Source organism: Chaetodon auriga, chromosome 4, assembly GCF_051107435.1.
Source record: "Chaetodon auriga isolate fChaAug3 chromosome 4, fChaAug3.hap1, whole genome shotgun sequence".
NCBI lineage: Eukaryota > Metazoa > Chordata > Actinopteri > Chaetodontiformes > Chaetodontidae > Chaetodon > Chaetodon auriga.
The window spans coordinates 23616541-23630984 of NC_135077.1; the positions used below are offsets into that span (position 1 = coordinate 23616541).

The window sequence follows — 14444 nt, forward strand, 5'->3', positions numbered from 1 at the left end:
GCTGCTATTTGCAAGCATGCAGACATACAGATAAGCCTATGTAATCAACATGTGGTACATGCGTAAATCTAACTAGATAGCTACAGATCTTCTTACCCTAGTATGTACACACGTAGGCATATGTGTGTGTGTAAAGATAGACCAAATGAACAGGGCCCCTATTGCAGTATGGGGCCATTCAAGAGGGGATCTATCTGACCTACATTGCACAAGCAACAGGTGAAAGCAAGGACAGAGAAGGAGGAAAGAAGCAAATGAAATTAAAATGGAGAAGTAGATGGAAACAAGAGAGGAGAATAAAACAGAAATGGAAAATTTAATTGCACTCCGATCTGACCCAGTTGTCCTGACCTATCCTGGTTCTGACCCAACCCTTCTTTGTGCCAGGGGCTCCACCAAAGATGGCCCTTTGAGCCTTTTTTCCCCTTCTTTCCTCTCTCTCTTACTCCTCTCAGATTAATGCTAACCATTGAGAATGAGGTTTTCGCCTTGGACATGTATACCTTATCTCTTCCTTGTTTGCTTGTGTACTCACGAGGTACATTACCCCAGGTGAACTCAGAAGTGCTTCCAAAACATGGTTTTCAGGTTTCCGATTGTGACCTTTGCTCTTGCACGCTCTAAGTCCATGTACAGTATTTGTTATCGATTCAGCCCATCTGTTTCTCAGTGTGCTCCATAGTAGTTGACCACCATGGCTCTGAACATCGCCGGTGTGGTTGCAGTGGTGCTGTTCTACATCTTGATTCTGGGGACAGGGGTGTGGGCTGCCCAAAAGTCCAGGAAAGCTGAGAGAAAGAGCCATGGAAACAGGACCGAAGTGGTGCTCCTCGGGGACAGAAATATCAGCCTGCTGGTTGGGATTTTTACCATGACAGGTATGTTGTTGTGTGGGGTTCAGACATTGTTTCAGTTTTCACATTTTGCTAGCTGAACATAGGTGTTGTGCAAATATGATGAGAATGGCGGCAGTAATCTCAGTATCACGATCATTATCTTATTATATTGAGAAAACAAAACTTTCCTCATGCTAACAGGTTAATCAGCTTATGGTCTAAAGAAGAGGTTGTCCTCTCAAGACAGCAGTAGAAACAAAAGTTCATTTCTCAATGAACAGGATGGCTATCTGTAGAAAAAATATGTATATACTTTCATTAGCATCACATAAAGTATGAGGGGCCAGATAAGTTGGATTACATATTATTCAAGGCATGGACTCTGATTTCATGATTTAAGGCACAGATGCACTATGTTCAATGCATTCTGTCGCTGGCTGTGTCATTTGAGTAAGTGTCACACTTTTGTTCATGCAACTGTTGCATGACAAAATGTACATGTCCTCTCAAAACATTTAAGCGCAATGCATTTTTATTTCATTGCTAGACCAGTAAAATATAACAGCAGGGCAGCCTCACACACAATCTTGTGCAACCAATACAAGGCTGCTGCAAAATAACAGCAGTTTGCCTGGAAAAGTACTGCAGCACATGAGGTAATGCATTTGGAAATGCTATGAGTAGATTGGCTTCAACAACCAACATTATGATAAAGAAAGAGAGAAAAACTGTTAAACAGTGAAAACCACATTGGTTAAATGTATTAACGAGACGGAAAAAAACATAAATTCCACATGCTATCTGCCACTAGTATGCACATTAACCGCTGAACTTCCAAAGAACAGGAGACACCATCTGCCTCCCGCAACATTTAGGCTGCTATATATTTAAACTTGCAACTGTGCAGATACTGCACAAAAATACAGTACAATAAGAATGAATGTGTGTGTATGTAATTCTTCTGCAGCTACATGGGTTGGAGGTGGTTTCATCCTGGGTGAGGCTGAGGCGGTTTACACTCCTAAAAAGGGCTTAATATGGGCCCTTATGCCTATACAATACTCGATGTCCTTCATTCTAGGTAAGACATGCACAATAGAGGCAGTGGGCTGTGCTGATCCTGATAATGACAGACATATGTTTATTGTTTCTGTGTGGCTCATTTGATCTGTATTATAGACAGTTTACTAAACACTCAGAAATGTGTTCCAATGAGCTTGATGCACTGGACGTCAGTGACTTACAGTGCCCACAGCATCCAATAAAAGTAAACGACAGAGCACAACACAAAGTAGAGTTTTTAATAAATTAATCAGAGTAAATACAATATAATGGTTAATATCTCACCCACTGCACAAGGTGGACTTTTCTTTGCCAAGCCAATGAGGGAGAAGAAGTATATCACCATGATGGACCCTTTCCAGATAAAGTATGGCAAAGTACTGAGTGGTGCTCTCGTGCTGCCGTCTCTGCTGGTGGACGTGCTGTGGGTGTCCTGCACTCTCCTCGGCTTAGGTATATCCCTACCAACTAAAACCATACATTTTTAAATTAGTGGATGCAATCAAAGCCCCTGTCTTTGTTGGTTTGTCCAACAGGATCAACTATGAGTGTGATTCTGGACTTGCCCTATGCGTATTCTATCTGGATCTCATCAGCTGTGGCCATTATCTACACTTTGTTAGGAGGCCTTTACTCAGTGGCCTACACTGATGTCATCCAGCTCTCTCTAGCTTTCCTCAGTTTGGTGAGTTACAGTAGTGCCTTCGTTTTAAATATGTGCAGTATCTTCATGTATGTATGTCGACATCCAGTATGAAGCCAAAAAAAGCTTCAGACTTCACAGCTTTTGAACCTCTCAGTGGAAAAGGAAACAACACAGCAAGTCAAGACTTTGTCATCAATGACAAACAGCAGTGTCAGATGTGGTGTGTAAACACAATGGATTGAATGGAAGGTCATTTTTATATTGTAACACTGACAAACTTAAAAGACTTTAATTGGATGATCTCCATGTTTATATATTTGCAGTGGCTGTGTGTTCCCTTCCTGCTGCTCAACCCCTCAGCTACAAACATTGTCCAGACTGCTTTCAACCACACTTTCCAAGAACCTTGGGTTGGCACTCTGAACCAGGAGGACATCTGGATGTGGATTGATGACTTCTTAATGCTTGTGAGCTGTATATTCATCAGTATCATACTTTCCTGGTTCCACCCATAAGCTCAAAGCAAAGCTGCATATTGGTGGGACAGACCAACCACCATCAATGCCTTTACATGTATGCACTTAAGTAACCTTAATTCCTGAAAGTCATGTAAATGGGACACTCTGTTGATGTAATTTGGGAAGGAGATTAGAGAAGCTGGATCTTTCCACTTATAGTTTTCATGGCGTAGGGCAATTTCTTGGCAATGCAGATGCAAAATCATGTTTCCAATCTGCTTTTATGTGCATGACAAAGACTAAAGACAAGACGTGTCTCTTTCACAGCACCGTGGCAGAACGACATGATGTAAATCATTACACAGAGCAATGCGTCCTTGTATTCAAAGTAATTTAAATCAGTGACTGAATTAAAACTAGCCCCAATGGCACAGGATTCACATTAAACAGGGAGGTGGGGAATAAAATATTGACTGTGCTCATCAAAAACTTAAGCCAGCATTCCAGACCTTCATGTGACTTCCTCCTCAAAATTCAGTTTTCAGCTGAAGTAGAAGAAAAAGTAGAAGGACAGGCAGCTTTTCCTGCCTTTTTAAAGTACAAGGATGTAGCCATAGACAGGACTACTGGACAAGTAGCAAGTTTCACAGCAGGTGGCTATAATGATGGCTGAATTTGACAAATGCAGGTAATGTTAAAATTATCCCACCTGACCTAGAGAAATAATTCCAGTCTGAAATCTCAAAAATGAGAAACTACTCCACTCTGCCCCCAAATGACAATGCTGGATCCTGTCAGGACTGCAAGACATTCATAGTATGTAGAGGTTAGCTCTCACAGGTACAGTCTGTGGTAGACTCCTGTTCAAAGATGTGCAAGTAAGGTAAAGTAGACTAAACTGCCAGTGTGTCAGTCCTGTGATGGAACGGTGACCTTCCTGGACTGTTGTCCTGGCTTTTGTCCAACGCATCGAGGAATAGAGAGTATGCTTTGAATGGGAGTAAGTGTAGAGAGAATAAATGAATTACAGAGGGTAAACATTTGTATCTGTCTGAACAGGATTAGCCATGTTCCTTCCTGAACTTATTCACTGAAAACTGCCTTCAGCCTGAGGGAGAAATTGTCAATACCTGTGTATCAGTACATTTCATTTCTCCTCATATTTCCCTGGTCCTCTACACACATTTTCTTCCTCTCCTTGTGCTCTTTTTCCCAGGGTCTTGGCAGTGTTTCATTTCAGAGCTTCCACCAGAGGACGCTGTCTGCCTCCTCGGCACAAACAGCCCAGTTAACCTGCTACGCTGCTGCCTTTGTCATTGCCATACTGGGAATCCCTCCTGTCTTGGTTGGGGCAGTTGCCGCCTCCACAGGTGGGAATTAGGTTAGAGATGGCAGAACTTTGATACAGACACTTACATTGTGGCCAGGAGCTATTTGTATTGGTTATCAAATGTAATAGGTGGAAGGGGTCACTCATAGTGTCAAACCACCATAGATACATCTTTCAGTTTGTGGTTTCCCTCTACTAAGAATTTTGATATGGTTCACTCTCTCTGCTCTCGTCAAGCCCATTTCTTGTGGCAGCAGGAAGCTGTTTGTGAGAAAAGCTCTGACAAACCTGACAGAGACAGAGTTAGCAACTAGCTGGTGAATATTTAGCATTTAGCAGCTAAAAAGATGGATATTTCCCTCAGGAATATCAATTTGGTGGCCCTAAACATGACTCCAGTTGAATCCAAATGGTGCTCCATGTCTGCTGGATGTGTAAATAAGCAACTATTTGGTAACACTTTTGCCATAACAACTTTATAAGGTATGTCACTGCTGCTTTTCCACTGTCCCCGAGGTGAAAATCATCATTTAATGCAACTTTAAAAATACCCAGATGTAATCTATTTGATAAAAATTGCACTATTTTAATAGTCAATGATAACCTTCGATATTATTTGTTTTTTTGGATCCAATATTGTGGTGAGGACCTTTAAGTAAAAATGCGTAACTGTTATTGCACAGACTGGAACCAAACGCTGTACGGCTCTCCATCTCCATACGTACGTGGGGAGCATACCTTTATCCTGCCCCTGGCACTACAATACCTCACTCCCTCTTATATCTCAATCATTGGAATTGGAGCTGTGGCCGCTGCTGTTATGTCATCCACAGACTCTGGGCTCTTGTCTGCAACTTCTCTTTTCTCTTCAAACATCTACAAAAACATCCTGCGTAAACAGGTAAGGAGTGCCAAATATTGCTTGTGGCAGCTCAGTGTGTCTCTAGAGATGAAGGTAACGTCATTTTCCGATCATTAAAAAGCAAAAATGAATCAAAAACTGGCCATTTTGGAAAACACAGGTATATGAATCTCCTTTGTATGACTCCATGTTCCTAGGCATCAGACTATGAAATGCAATGGGTGATCCGGGTCACAGTGGTGGTGGTGGGTCTGGTTGGGACATCCATAACGTTCTACACCAACAGCACGCTGGTCCTCTGGATTCTTGGCGCAGACATCTCCTACACCCTTATATTCCCCCATCTGGTCGCCGTGCTCTTCTTTAATGTGACAAATGGTTATGGTGCCTTGATGGGTTACGTCATAGGCGTGACTGTAAGGATTTTGGTGGGAGAGAACGCTGTAGGTCTTCCTGTTATTCTTCAGCTTCCCGGTTGTGTATTGGAAGATGGCATCTACATCCAAAAGTCTCCTGTCAGGGCAGTGTCCATGCTCTGCACTTTGGTAACCATCTTAGTGTTTTCCACGCTAGCTTTGTTCATGTTCAACCATGGCCTGTTGCCTGAAAGGTGGGACATCTTCAAAGTAAAACATAATGCTGCTGTATCACCAGTGAGTGCCGTCACACAGAATCTCAAAGAAGAAGAAGGAGAAGCTGGAAGTGACGCTGAGTGTGACGAGAACAGGGATGGAGTAGCCTTACAGCCAATGTTGCAGAATGGATCCTAACTGTTTGTCTCTCTTTTTGTAGAGTTGCAGGCCTGAATTTTGTTGTGCTCTTAAGAAGTATGAATGTTTAGAGAAACTGCAGATTTGCCTGTATGTTAAACGGCTAACTACTAATAGCTGCTAATGAGGTATTTTACACTTTTACTTTCTTTCTCTGTTGTAAATATTGTTTTGTAACCGGGTTCAACAAAAAATGTGACCATGTCAAAAACAGATTGCTCAAAATAAATTGTACACACACACAGTGGATGCATAAGCACGGTGGAGTTGGTGTCTTCCCATAAGAACACGTTTTTTTTAGTAGTACCATGTCCATCAATAGAGCTGTCTGAATGTGTGAATGGAGAATTAAACAGTCCTCTGAGCATCAGAGAGCCAAGTCTCTATCAGAAAACGAAGTGCTAGAATTAACCCCAGAAAAATGGAAAACATTCTTGATCTTGTACCATCATTTGATTTACATTAAACACAGATTGCAGATATGGAGGGGTAAAAATTACATAACATGACCTGAGCATAATGAAACTTTTAGTGACTTACAACTGAATTAACCTGTGTCTTTCATCAGGCAACTTTCTCAAGCCTTTCTTAATACAACTCACAGACAGAGTCCTTACACAAGTAATTAGCAGATTTGGGTGATAAGCGTCTTCCTGTCCCTGGCAAGAGAGAAAGCAATTCTAAAAGAGTGTGTCTCTCACAACTGAACTCAAAATGGGGGGATGTTTTCCCTTACAAAAGGTCTGAGCTGCATATAATGAAAAATATTTGAGTGTGGTGTATCATACTTTAAGCTTAATCAACCAAAAGATGCAAAATTGTTATTTAATAGAAGTCCTTAATGCACTTAAGCCCCTTTACACACCATGTAGCAAATGTGTTATCCAGCAATGTAAAGTTAAAGACATGGTCCTAGCAAAATGGTTTATGTATCAAAATACCACAGACTTTGCAGATAGAGTTAATTTAAGTAGGAATGATTAAGTAGTAGAGGCAGGATTTGTTTAAAAAAAAAAAAAAAAAAAGGAGGACAGTAAGGCATATGGCTTTATTGAGGACGGAAGCTCTTATTTTAGGCAGAATGGGGCAGGGTTGAGTGATTTGTGCTGTAGAGAACCCCACTGCCAGTATGGTGAATAGACTGCATGTATATACACATATGCACTTTTCAAGTATACTGACCACTCAAAGCACTTTACAACACTTGCCACATTCACCCATTAGTTGCCCAATAATAATCTTTAAATACTGAGTTTATCTATGTTCATGACACAAGTAAATTCTAAAACAATTGTCTCTAGTTTCTTAAAATCATCAGCCAAGATCAATATCAGCAAATTTTGAAAGCGATATAATTTTTTTTTTTATCCTATCGACCTCAATGGCATTTACTCTGCCAATCAGGCCAAAGTCCTGTATTCTATGCTGTTTTTTAATTTAGCAACACCTTCTAACAAATTGAATTTGAGCAAAAGTTTAGGATTTTTTGAGATTTTGATACATAAATATGTTTATCATCCTGAACCTTAACTGTTCAAAGTTCACTTTGGGGAGCCAGGAACTGTATCAGGGTGGGCTTATTCCAGACGAACTGACACTTTTTACTTTGTCTGGTGCTAGCAGCAACGCAGCAGCAACAAGGCAGTCTCTGTCTGTGTGTGGTCTTGTGAAAGCTGCTGGGCATCCAAACTCCGTGGAAGAGCGTTAACTTTATGAAGCACATTTGTCCTTGTAGCTCATCCAGTTTAGCATGTTTGTTGGATTCAATGTCCTACTATTAGTCTAGTATGATGTTATTGTCTTTATTGCTGAAAAAGTAATTGCTTTTTTGTATTTATGAATTTCCTTGCAGGTCTAGTATACATACTAGTTCATGTCTAGTATACAGGCCAGAGGCCAGAGGTTCCCCACTCCTGCAGTAAGTGAATCATCAGTGTGCAGCTTAACGAGACATCCTGATGTGCCAGCTGGAATACCCTTGATGTGAAGATGGCTTCTTACCTCAATTGCCAAAGGTTTAAGAGCTATATTAAGTAACAAAGGGGACAGGCAACCCCCCTGTCCCACACCTCGACATAGAAGAAATGGCTCTGATGAAGTATTATTTTTTTATGACTGTGATTAAAGGAGAGCGATAAATCATTTCAGGCCAATACACAAAAATCTTCCCAATTCCAAACCTTAATGTTTGAAATAAATGATGCTATTTGATATTTCAAAAGATAATATTTGACAATCTGTCAAGCAGTTTGTTTGAAGTACACTGGCACCAACCGAGCTGCAGCTGATATGGGCCATTGCCAGATTCCTCATCCAGCCAACTCAATGCATCTTTGAAGGTAAGCAAGTATTGACTAGCACTCCGTCTAGCTTATCTTCGACCCCTTTGCTTCTAGGTATTTCTTGACCCAGTCTATCCAAATTACCAATGTCATCAGGTTAACTTGGTCTCTTGGGGAAAAATCACTGCAAGATGATCATTGATAATTCCAGGCAATGCTCATCCTTTCATCGTAAGTTACATAGGTTCAGTGATATCCTTGCTCATACAAGTCTTAGTCACAGCAAACCAGATTTATATCTGCTTTTGTTGCTATATTTTTGTGTGTTGTCTTTTTTCTTATGTTTTGTTTACTGTGTTGGTATGAATTTGTCGTTTAGTTATAGACAAATGTGCATATAACTCAGGTAGATTTGTCATGTGTTTGCATTGGTTACTAAACCTTTACATTGATGCTAGTCTGCTCTACATTAAGGCATTTCTAATAAATAAAAGTTGTCTATTGACTATTAAATGCCTCTACTATTATTACTACACTGTAATAATAGTAGAGGCATTTAACCCCTGTGTACAATACAGACACCGATATTCCTCTTGGAGTTATGTAATCATTTTTGTTTTCCCAATAAATCATGTCAGTGAACTAAATCTGCTCTTACATGAGTGTAACATAAGCTTTGAAGGGAAGATAATCTTTAGCAGCTGGCCTTGTGCTACCGTTGGCTCTGTGATTTTTAACAGGGCTTATTCAGTCTACAGAGCAACCAAGTATGTCCATCATGACTGTGAACCTGCAGTATTAATCACTTCAGGGATGTCCCACTGGCTTAGTTGAATAAGCTGCAAGGAGAATGTAACTTGTTTCGTGACATGTCTGGAGTTGACCTTTTGTCAGCATCAGGTTGTCACCATATGCCTCTGACACAGATGGATCAGGTTGTATGGTGCCTAAAAAGGCCGCTGACTTAAGATATGGGTCAATCTATTTTAGAACAGGAAGGCTTGGACCTGGATCATAAATTTAGACAAGAATCCCTGACATATAGTCTTCTTTGTATTGGTATTGGTGTCTTGAAGATCCCAATACCAACTATGCTACCAAAGCTGTGGCCCTGGGACACTAAAGACTGCTGTAATGTAACAAAATACTAAAATGCTTCTTTTTTTTTTTTGGCTTTTTTTTTTTTTTTTTGGCTTTTTTTGGCTTTTTTTGTGGTTTTTATGCCATAAAATGCCACAATGTGTTGTAGCTATGGCTCAGAGGGGTAGAGTGGGTAGACAACTAGTCAAAGAGTTGGCTGTTCAACTCTGTTCAAGTTACTCCCGACTGTCATGCCAGGAACTTGTATGTCTGTCATCAGTGTCTGACTGTGTGTGTGAATGAGTGAAAGGGTATTTGGTCATAAACCAAAGTATTGGACAAATTAATGTTTTGACCTGATGATGATACTAGATCAAAAGTGAAGGAATCACCAAATCCTGAAGCTCCTTATTCAAAACTGAAAGTTAATCCACTTCACTTATTGATATAATATGGATGAATTTCTGACCCCTTAAACAGTCCTGATGCATTCAGCTGATGGTTTTTTAAGAGAGGACTCACCTCTCTATTGGAAAAATTTGAACAATAAATGTCAAAACTGTACAGAACTGGTTTTCCAGGGATGTCCATAGTCTCAGTCTGCTGGTAGACCTGCCCACCAACAGACTGACATTGCCGTCCCCAGAGCCATGACGCTGGCGTGACCTTAAGAAATTATCCAATTCTTTTTCTCACATTGCCAGTTAAATGTTAAAAACTTTCCCCATACCTCACAATTTGTCACTGCCTCCTCACGCTCCCAACAGCAGCTATAGCCAAATTGCAAAGTCATGAAAGTACAACAGCTAGCTTTGCTCCACACTGAAAAATCACAGTTCAGCTATGAATTAACCCTGCACTGCAGCTTACGACTGTCTCCACTGCTGCCATCCAGCCACTGCTTACCTATGATTTATATTTTCTGTTAACGAGCTGTAGATTTCAGCGTAGGAACATTGGCTAATATGGATTGCAGATTATTAATGGATAAGAATAATAAATTAATTTGGGTATTTGCCACCAGGCAGCCAAAACTGATCTGGAGTGATCCTCAGCCCCGCTCAGCATCTGTCCTCTCTCCGCCCCTCTCTTAGATCCTGTCAGTGGGTCTTTATTTTCGGCCTCAGCCCTGGCTCTGTGACCCACTACATGTTGCCAACATTCTGCCTGTCTTTCAGTGCCCATGTGTGTTTGCCTAGTCTAACCTGCCTGCCTGTTGACAGCTGCTCAAAGACCTTGCCCTGGAAAACTGCCTTTTAACTCGTATCTGCTGTGCATCAGTGTCTGCATTGAAGTCCAGCTTCCAATGTGAGCTACCTGGTTCATGACAAGTTTAATGAGTTGAAGTAATCTGTATCCCATCTTGGACTTAGGCCCATCCTTCAACTTGAATAATTGAATATGTGTGAAGTGTCTCCTATCAGATCTGGTCTACTATGAGCTAGTTTTCTTTTCTAGAAACAACCACAATTATTAAGATGAACTAACATGAATTATTTAATTATTAAGTGTAAACTTGACATTGCTGGATGAATATGGCAGACCAGGACAAAACATGATTCCTTTTCACTCATTCAAAGGAAGGTTGATGAAAGTTTTGGTGAGGGTACTTTTCCCATCAAGGTGTTCTGATGGATTACCATCAAAAACCCATGGTTTTATGTATACAAATACGCAAATTAAAACAGTTACTACAGAGGTTTGGATGGCAAAAAACTTGTTTCATTTGTAGCAGTTTTTCAGAAAAGTTTCTTGACTCTTTGCCTGGTGATCGACTTGTTGTTGGGTTTTTTACGTTATCGTTGCTGTATATGTCTTAAGGTATATACTTGCTCACATCCCCTCGTGCTTTGATGGCACAGAGGAAATCTCTTAAAATTCTAACTTGTCCAAACTAATGTGACAATTTTGTGAGATTTAACTTTATGTAGCCCATCCTAAGTGTTACAAAGTGTCACTCTGCAGCAGGTCTGGTCTGGTAATTGCTTATTACCAGGTCTTTAATCATCTCTCTGCAAGTAAAAATGTAAGTTCCTTTAGGCTTTCATAATGAAAAGAATGACAAGAGGCCAGTCTTTTCAAGTACAGAGTTCCCAAATGTCCTGAAAGCAGTTGACCAATTGTCTAGTCATGGAAACTAGATGCAACAATCAAACTTGAGCCATTTAAAGCATATTGTTATTAATGTTTTAGGCAGCTAGCATTAGCGGGATAGCTAGCAAGCCAAAAATAATGATACCTGGATTTAGGTGACTCGGCAGATCAAACAATTTGCTCATTATCAAGCTGAATACATGACTACTGTAACTAAAATAACTCTATATAGTAAAAATCCATTTTCCAACCAACAAAATAATTGCCAAGATGTACATCTTGTTGCTTGCCTCGTCACATGGCATTGTTCTCAAAAATTTACTTTATTCCATTGTTTATCTCCTATGTTCAGGTATGAGGTGTGACCGACACGCCCATTTGATTTGGTCTGAGATGCTGGTGCTAGTGCGACATCTGGTGGCTGAAAACCTCACAAAACTTTAAGGTTTGTGATTCAAGTCCGGCTAAGAGAAGTGGCTTCAAATTTATGTTGGGCAGTGCTGAGAGAGTGGGAGCCCAGTCAAACAGCGCTTAAATACTGGCTAACAACTTTCATACATTTAGGTATCTAGAGTTCAGTCTAGATATGTCAGTAGGCTACTATGTGTGTTACTCATGTGCAGGCTATTCAGTTATTGGTGTTCAGGCAGCAATGGTCAGTATAATTGATAAGAAAGAAGGGATTCAGCTTAGTAACTAATAATAGTCATCCATTTTATTACCAAGCATCGAGCACAAAAGGCTTCCCTTAAACAAAATAAACAACAACGACTATGTGCGTATACATATATATATATATATATATATATATATATAGAGAGAGAGAGAGAGAGAGAGAGAGAGATGTGTGTGTGTGTGTGTGTGTGTGTGTGTGTGTGTGTATAAAATTGTCTCACAAGTTGTGACATTAAAACATCTAAAGGTTATGCCCGTATAGGCATTCTCTTTTAAATCAGCCTTCCTCAGAGGGGACATATTAGTGTATACTGATATCCCAGTCTGTAATACCAGCTGGATCATCATAGGAAAAGTCCTGGAAAATGAGGGGGAAGCATGTAGTACTCTGATGTAACAGAGGAAATACACTGCCCCCACACTCACACATTAGAGACGTCATGGAAAAGTACTCTACTGTGAGTGGCATGGCAAAGGGAGCCAGCTGGTTCTGTGTTCACTACTGACAGATACCACACTGCTGCCATTATAAAGTTATGTTAGCCATTGGTGTCGCATGTTCAAATCTAAATATGGCCAAATTGAAAAAAGGGTTATATCATGTTGCAGCCCTGTAAAGCCCATGTATGCTACATTGCATTACACACATAACTTTACTAAAAGTTGGCAGTATGTGCCAGTCTAGTACATTGATCGTCATGTCAAATTCTGTATCTACAGTATATTTAATAATATGGCAGACTTAGATTTGCCTGAGCTCATTTCCAGTGTGAGAGCTCCTGTCTGTGCAAAATACCTTCTCTTTCCAGATTAGAGTTCATTGTTGGGTGTGTCTGCCAATGTTTGCCTGACTTTGTTGTCAGGAAGCCTGGAAAAATGTAAAATTTACTTTTTCATGTGTGGTTTAAAAGACGCTGTCAAGGGTGTTCTTAAGTGTGTGTGTGTCCATGCATTCCTTACGTTGTGGGTACATAAGTCTGTTTACACAGTCACATTGTGGGGGCTCACCTTCCTTACTGGGACAAAAGACAAGTCCCCTTAATGTAAATTGCTAAATTCTAGGGTGAAGATCTGGGTTAAGATTAGGTTAAGGGTTCGGGTTGGGCACTTAGTGGTTATGATTATGGTTAGGGTATGTCTCTAGGAAATGAACACAAGTCTATGTAATGTCTCCAAAAGTGATGAAAACCTAGCATGTGTGTGTTTTAAGTTATTATTTGGCAACAGCACTGCCTCCCATCAGACCGTAATCGTGATAAAACATTGACCAATGTTTTATCAGGGCGTACACATCCCTTCAGACAGTGAAAGCCTGATTCAAATTTCCAATTCCAATTTCTAATACCTCTGTGCCTACACAGGTGCACAGTACAAAACATGTGTGAACATGTCCTGGCTCTACGCAGAGCTTCAGGCACATTATGCTTGATGTCATGGCCTCATATCAATGAGTGGCAAAGAGGCATGATGGCAAACAGTGGGGAATAACATGATGGGGGACAGTGTGTTGTGCACTCACCTCTCACTCCAATGCTAGATGGTGAAGCTTGGGGTGCCCAGCCCTGGGGCTGCGAAGTGCTGGAGGGCCATCTTTGAGAAGATGATTTGTGACAAGAGGGACTGGGATGTTATCGGTGAGGCTCATGGAGAGTGGGACCTATGAGGTATGAGATTTCGGCAACCGACCACTTCTGCTGCTTTTCAAACTTGCGGTGGGAGGGGCTCAGCAGGGTGATACAAGGCAGCAGAGAGAGAGGCGGAATGTTCTGCATAGATTTTACCTACTGCAGCTTTAACTGAACTGTAAACTGAAACATGACTTGTGGGCTACAGCATGTAATGTTGCAAATACAGAACATATACACAGCTGCAAAAACACTGAACATTGAAGCCATAATTGTTTACTTGATTAATTATTGGCAGACATGTTGTCACACCTCAATAGCATTAACAAATCAAAGGACCAAGGATAGACAATATATGTTTGAAAGGAAGATAGGTAATTTAAGCACTAATTTCATTTTAACATGATCATTTTCAAGTCAAGTATCACCAGCAGAGTTGCCTTCCTCCAGGTCGGGATGGGACTCCCTTAGTTGTTACACAGCTTTTTACACCTTGCTGCTGCACTCTGCATCCACACCTCAACATCATTTTTGTACTTAGTGTGTAATTCAAGAATAAGAGTGTTTTGGCCTTTTGCCAGTGTTAATCTACTGTAACTGTTTTGGTCATAAATTATACAGTATATATGTACAGTATGGTGACATGTCAGCACTGCATTGAGGTCTTGGCACTGACTGCAATCCAGTAGCAAGGGCAGCTCAGATAACTTATCTGGACAGAGCC

General features: G+C 40.6%; 1 protein-coding gene across 1 annotated transcript; it reads left to right on the top strand.

Moving 5' to 3' along the window:
• The first annotated feature begins 694 nt into the window (after positions 1-694).
• LOC143319786 (high-affinity choline transporter 1-like) lies at positions 695-5964 on the top strand. The gene is made up of 8 exons (XM_076729001.1): positions 695-878; positions 1804-1917; positions 2196-2351; positions 2435-2583; positions 2868-3011; positions 4219-4372; positions 5016-5233; positions 5392-5964. Exons 1-8 carry the CDS (start codon positions 695-697, stop codon positions 5962-5964), a joined length of 1692 nt encoding a protein of 563 aa, XP_076585116.1.
• Positions 5965-14444: the final 8480 nt, after the last annotated feature.

Coding starts and splice junctions, on each gene's coding strand:
- LOC143319786 (XM_076729001.1), top strand. CDS start 695: ATGGCTCTGAACATCGCCGGTGTGGTTGCAGTGGTGCTGTTCTACATC. Junction 1,918..2,195: donor CTCGATGTCCTTCATTCTAG/GTAAGACATGCA, acceptor CCACTGCACAAG/GTGGACTTTTCTTTGCCAAG. Junction 3,012..4,218: donor TTGATGACTTCTTAATGCTT/GTGAGCTGTATA, acceptor TCTTTTTCCCAG/GGTCTTGGCAGTGTTTCATT.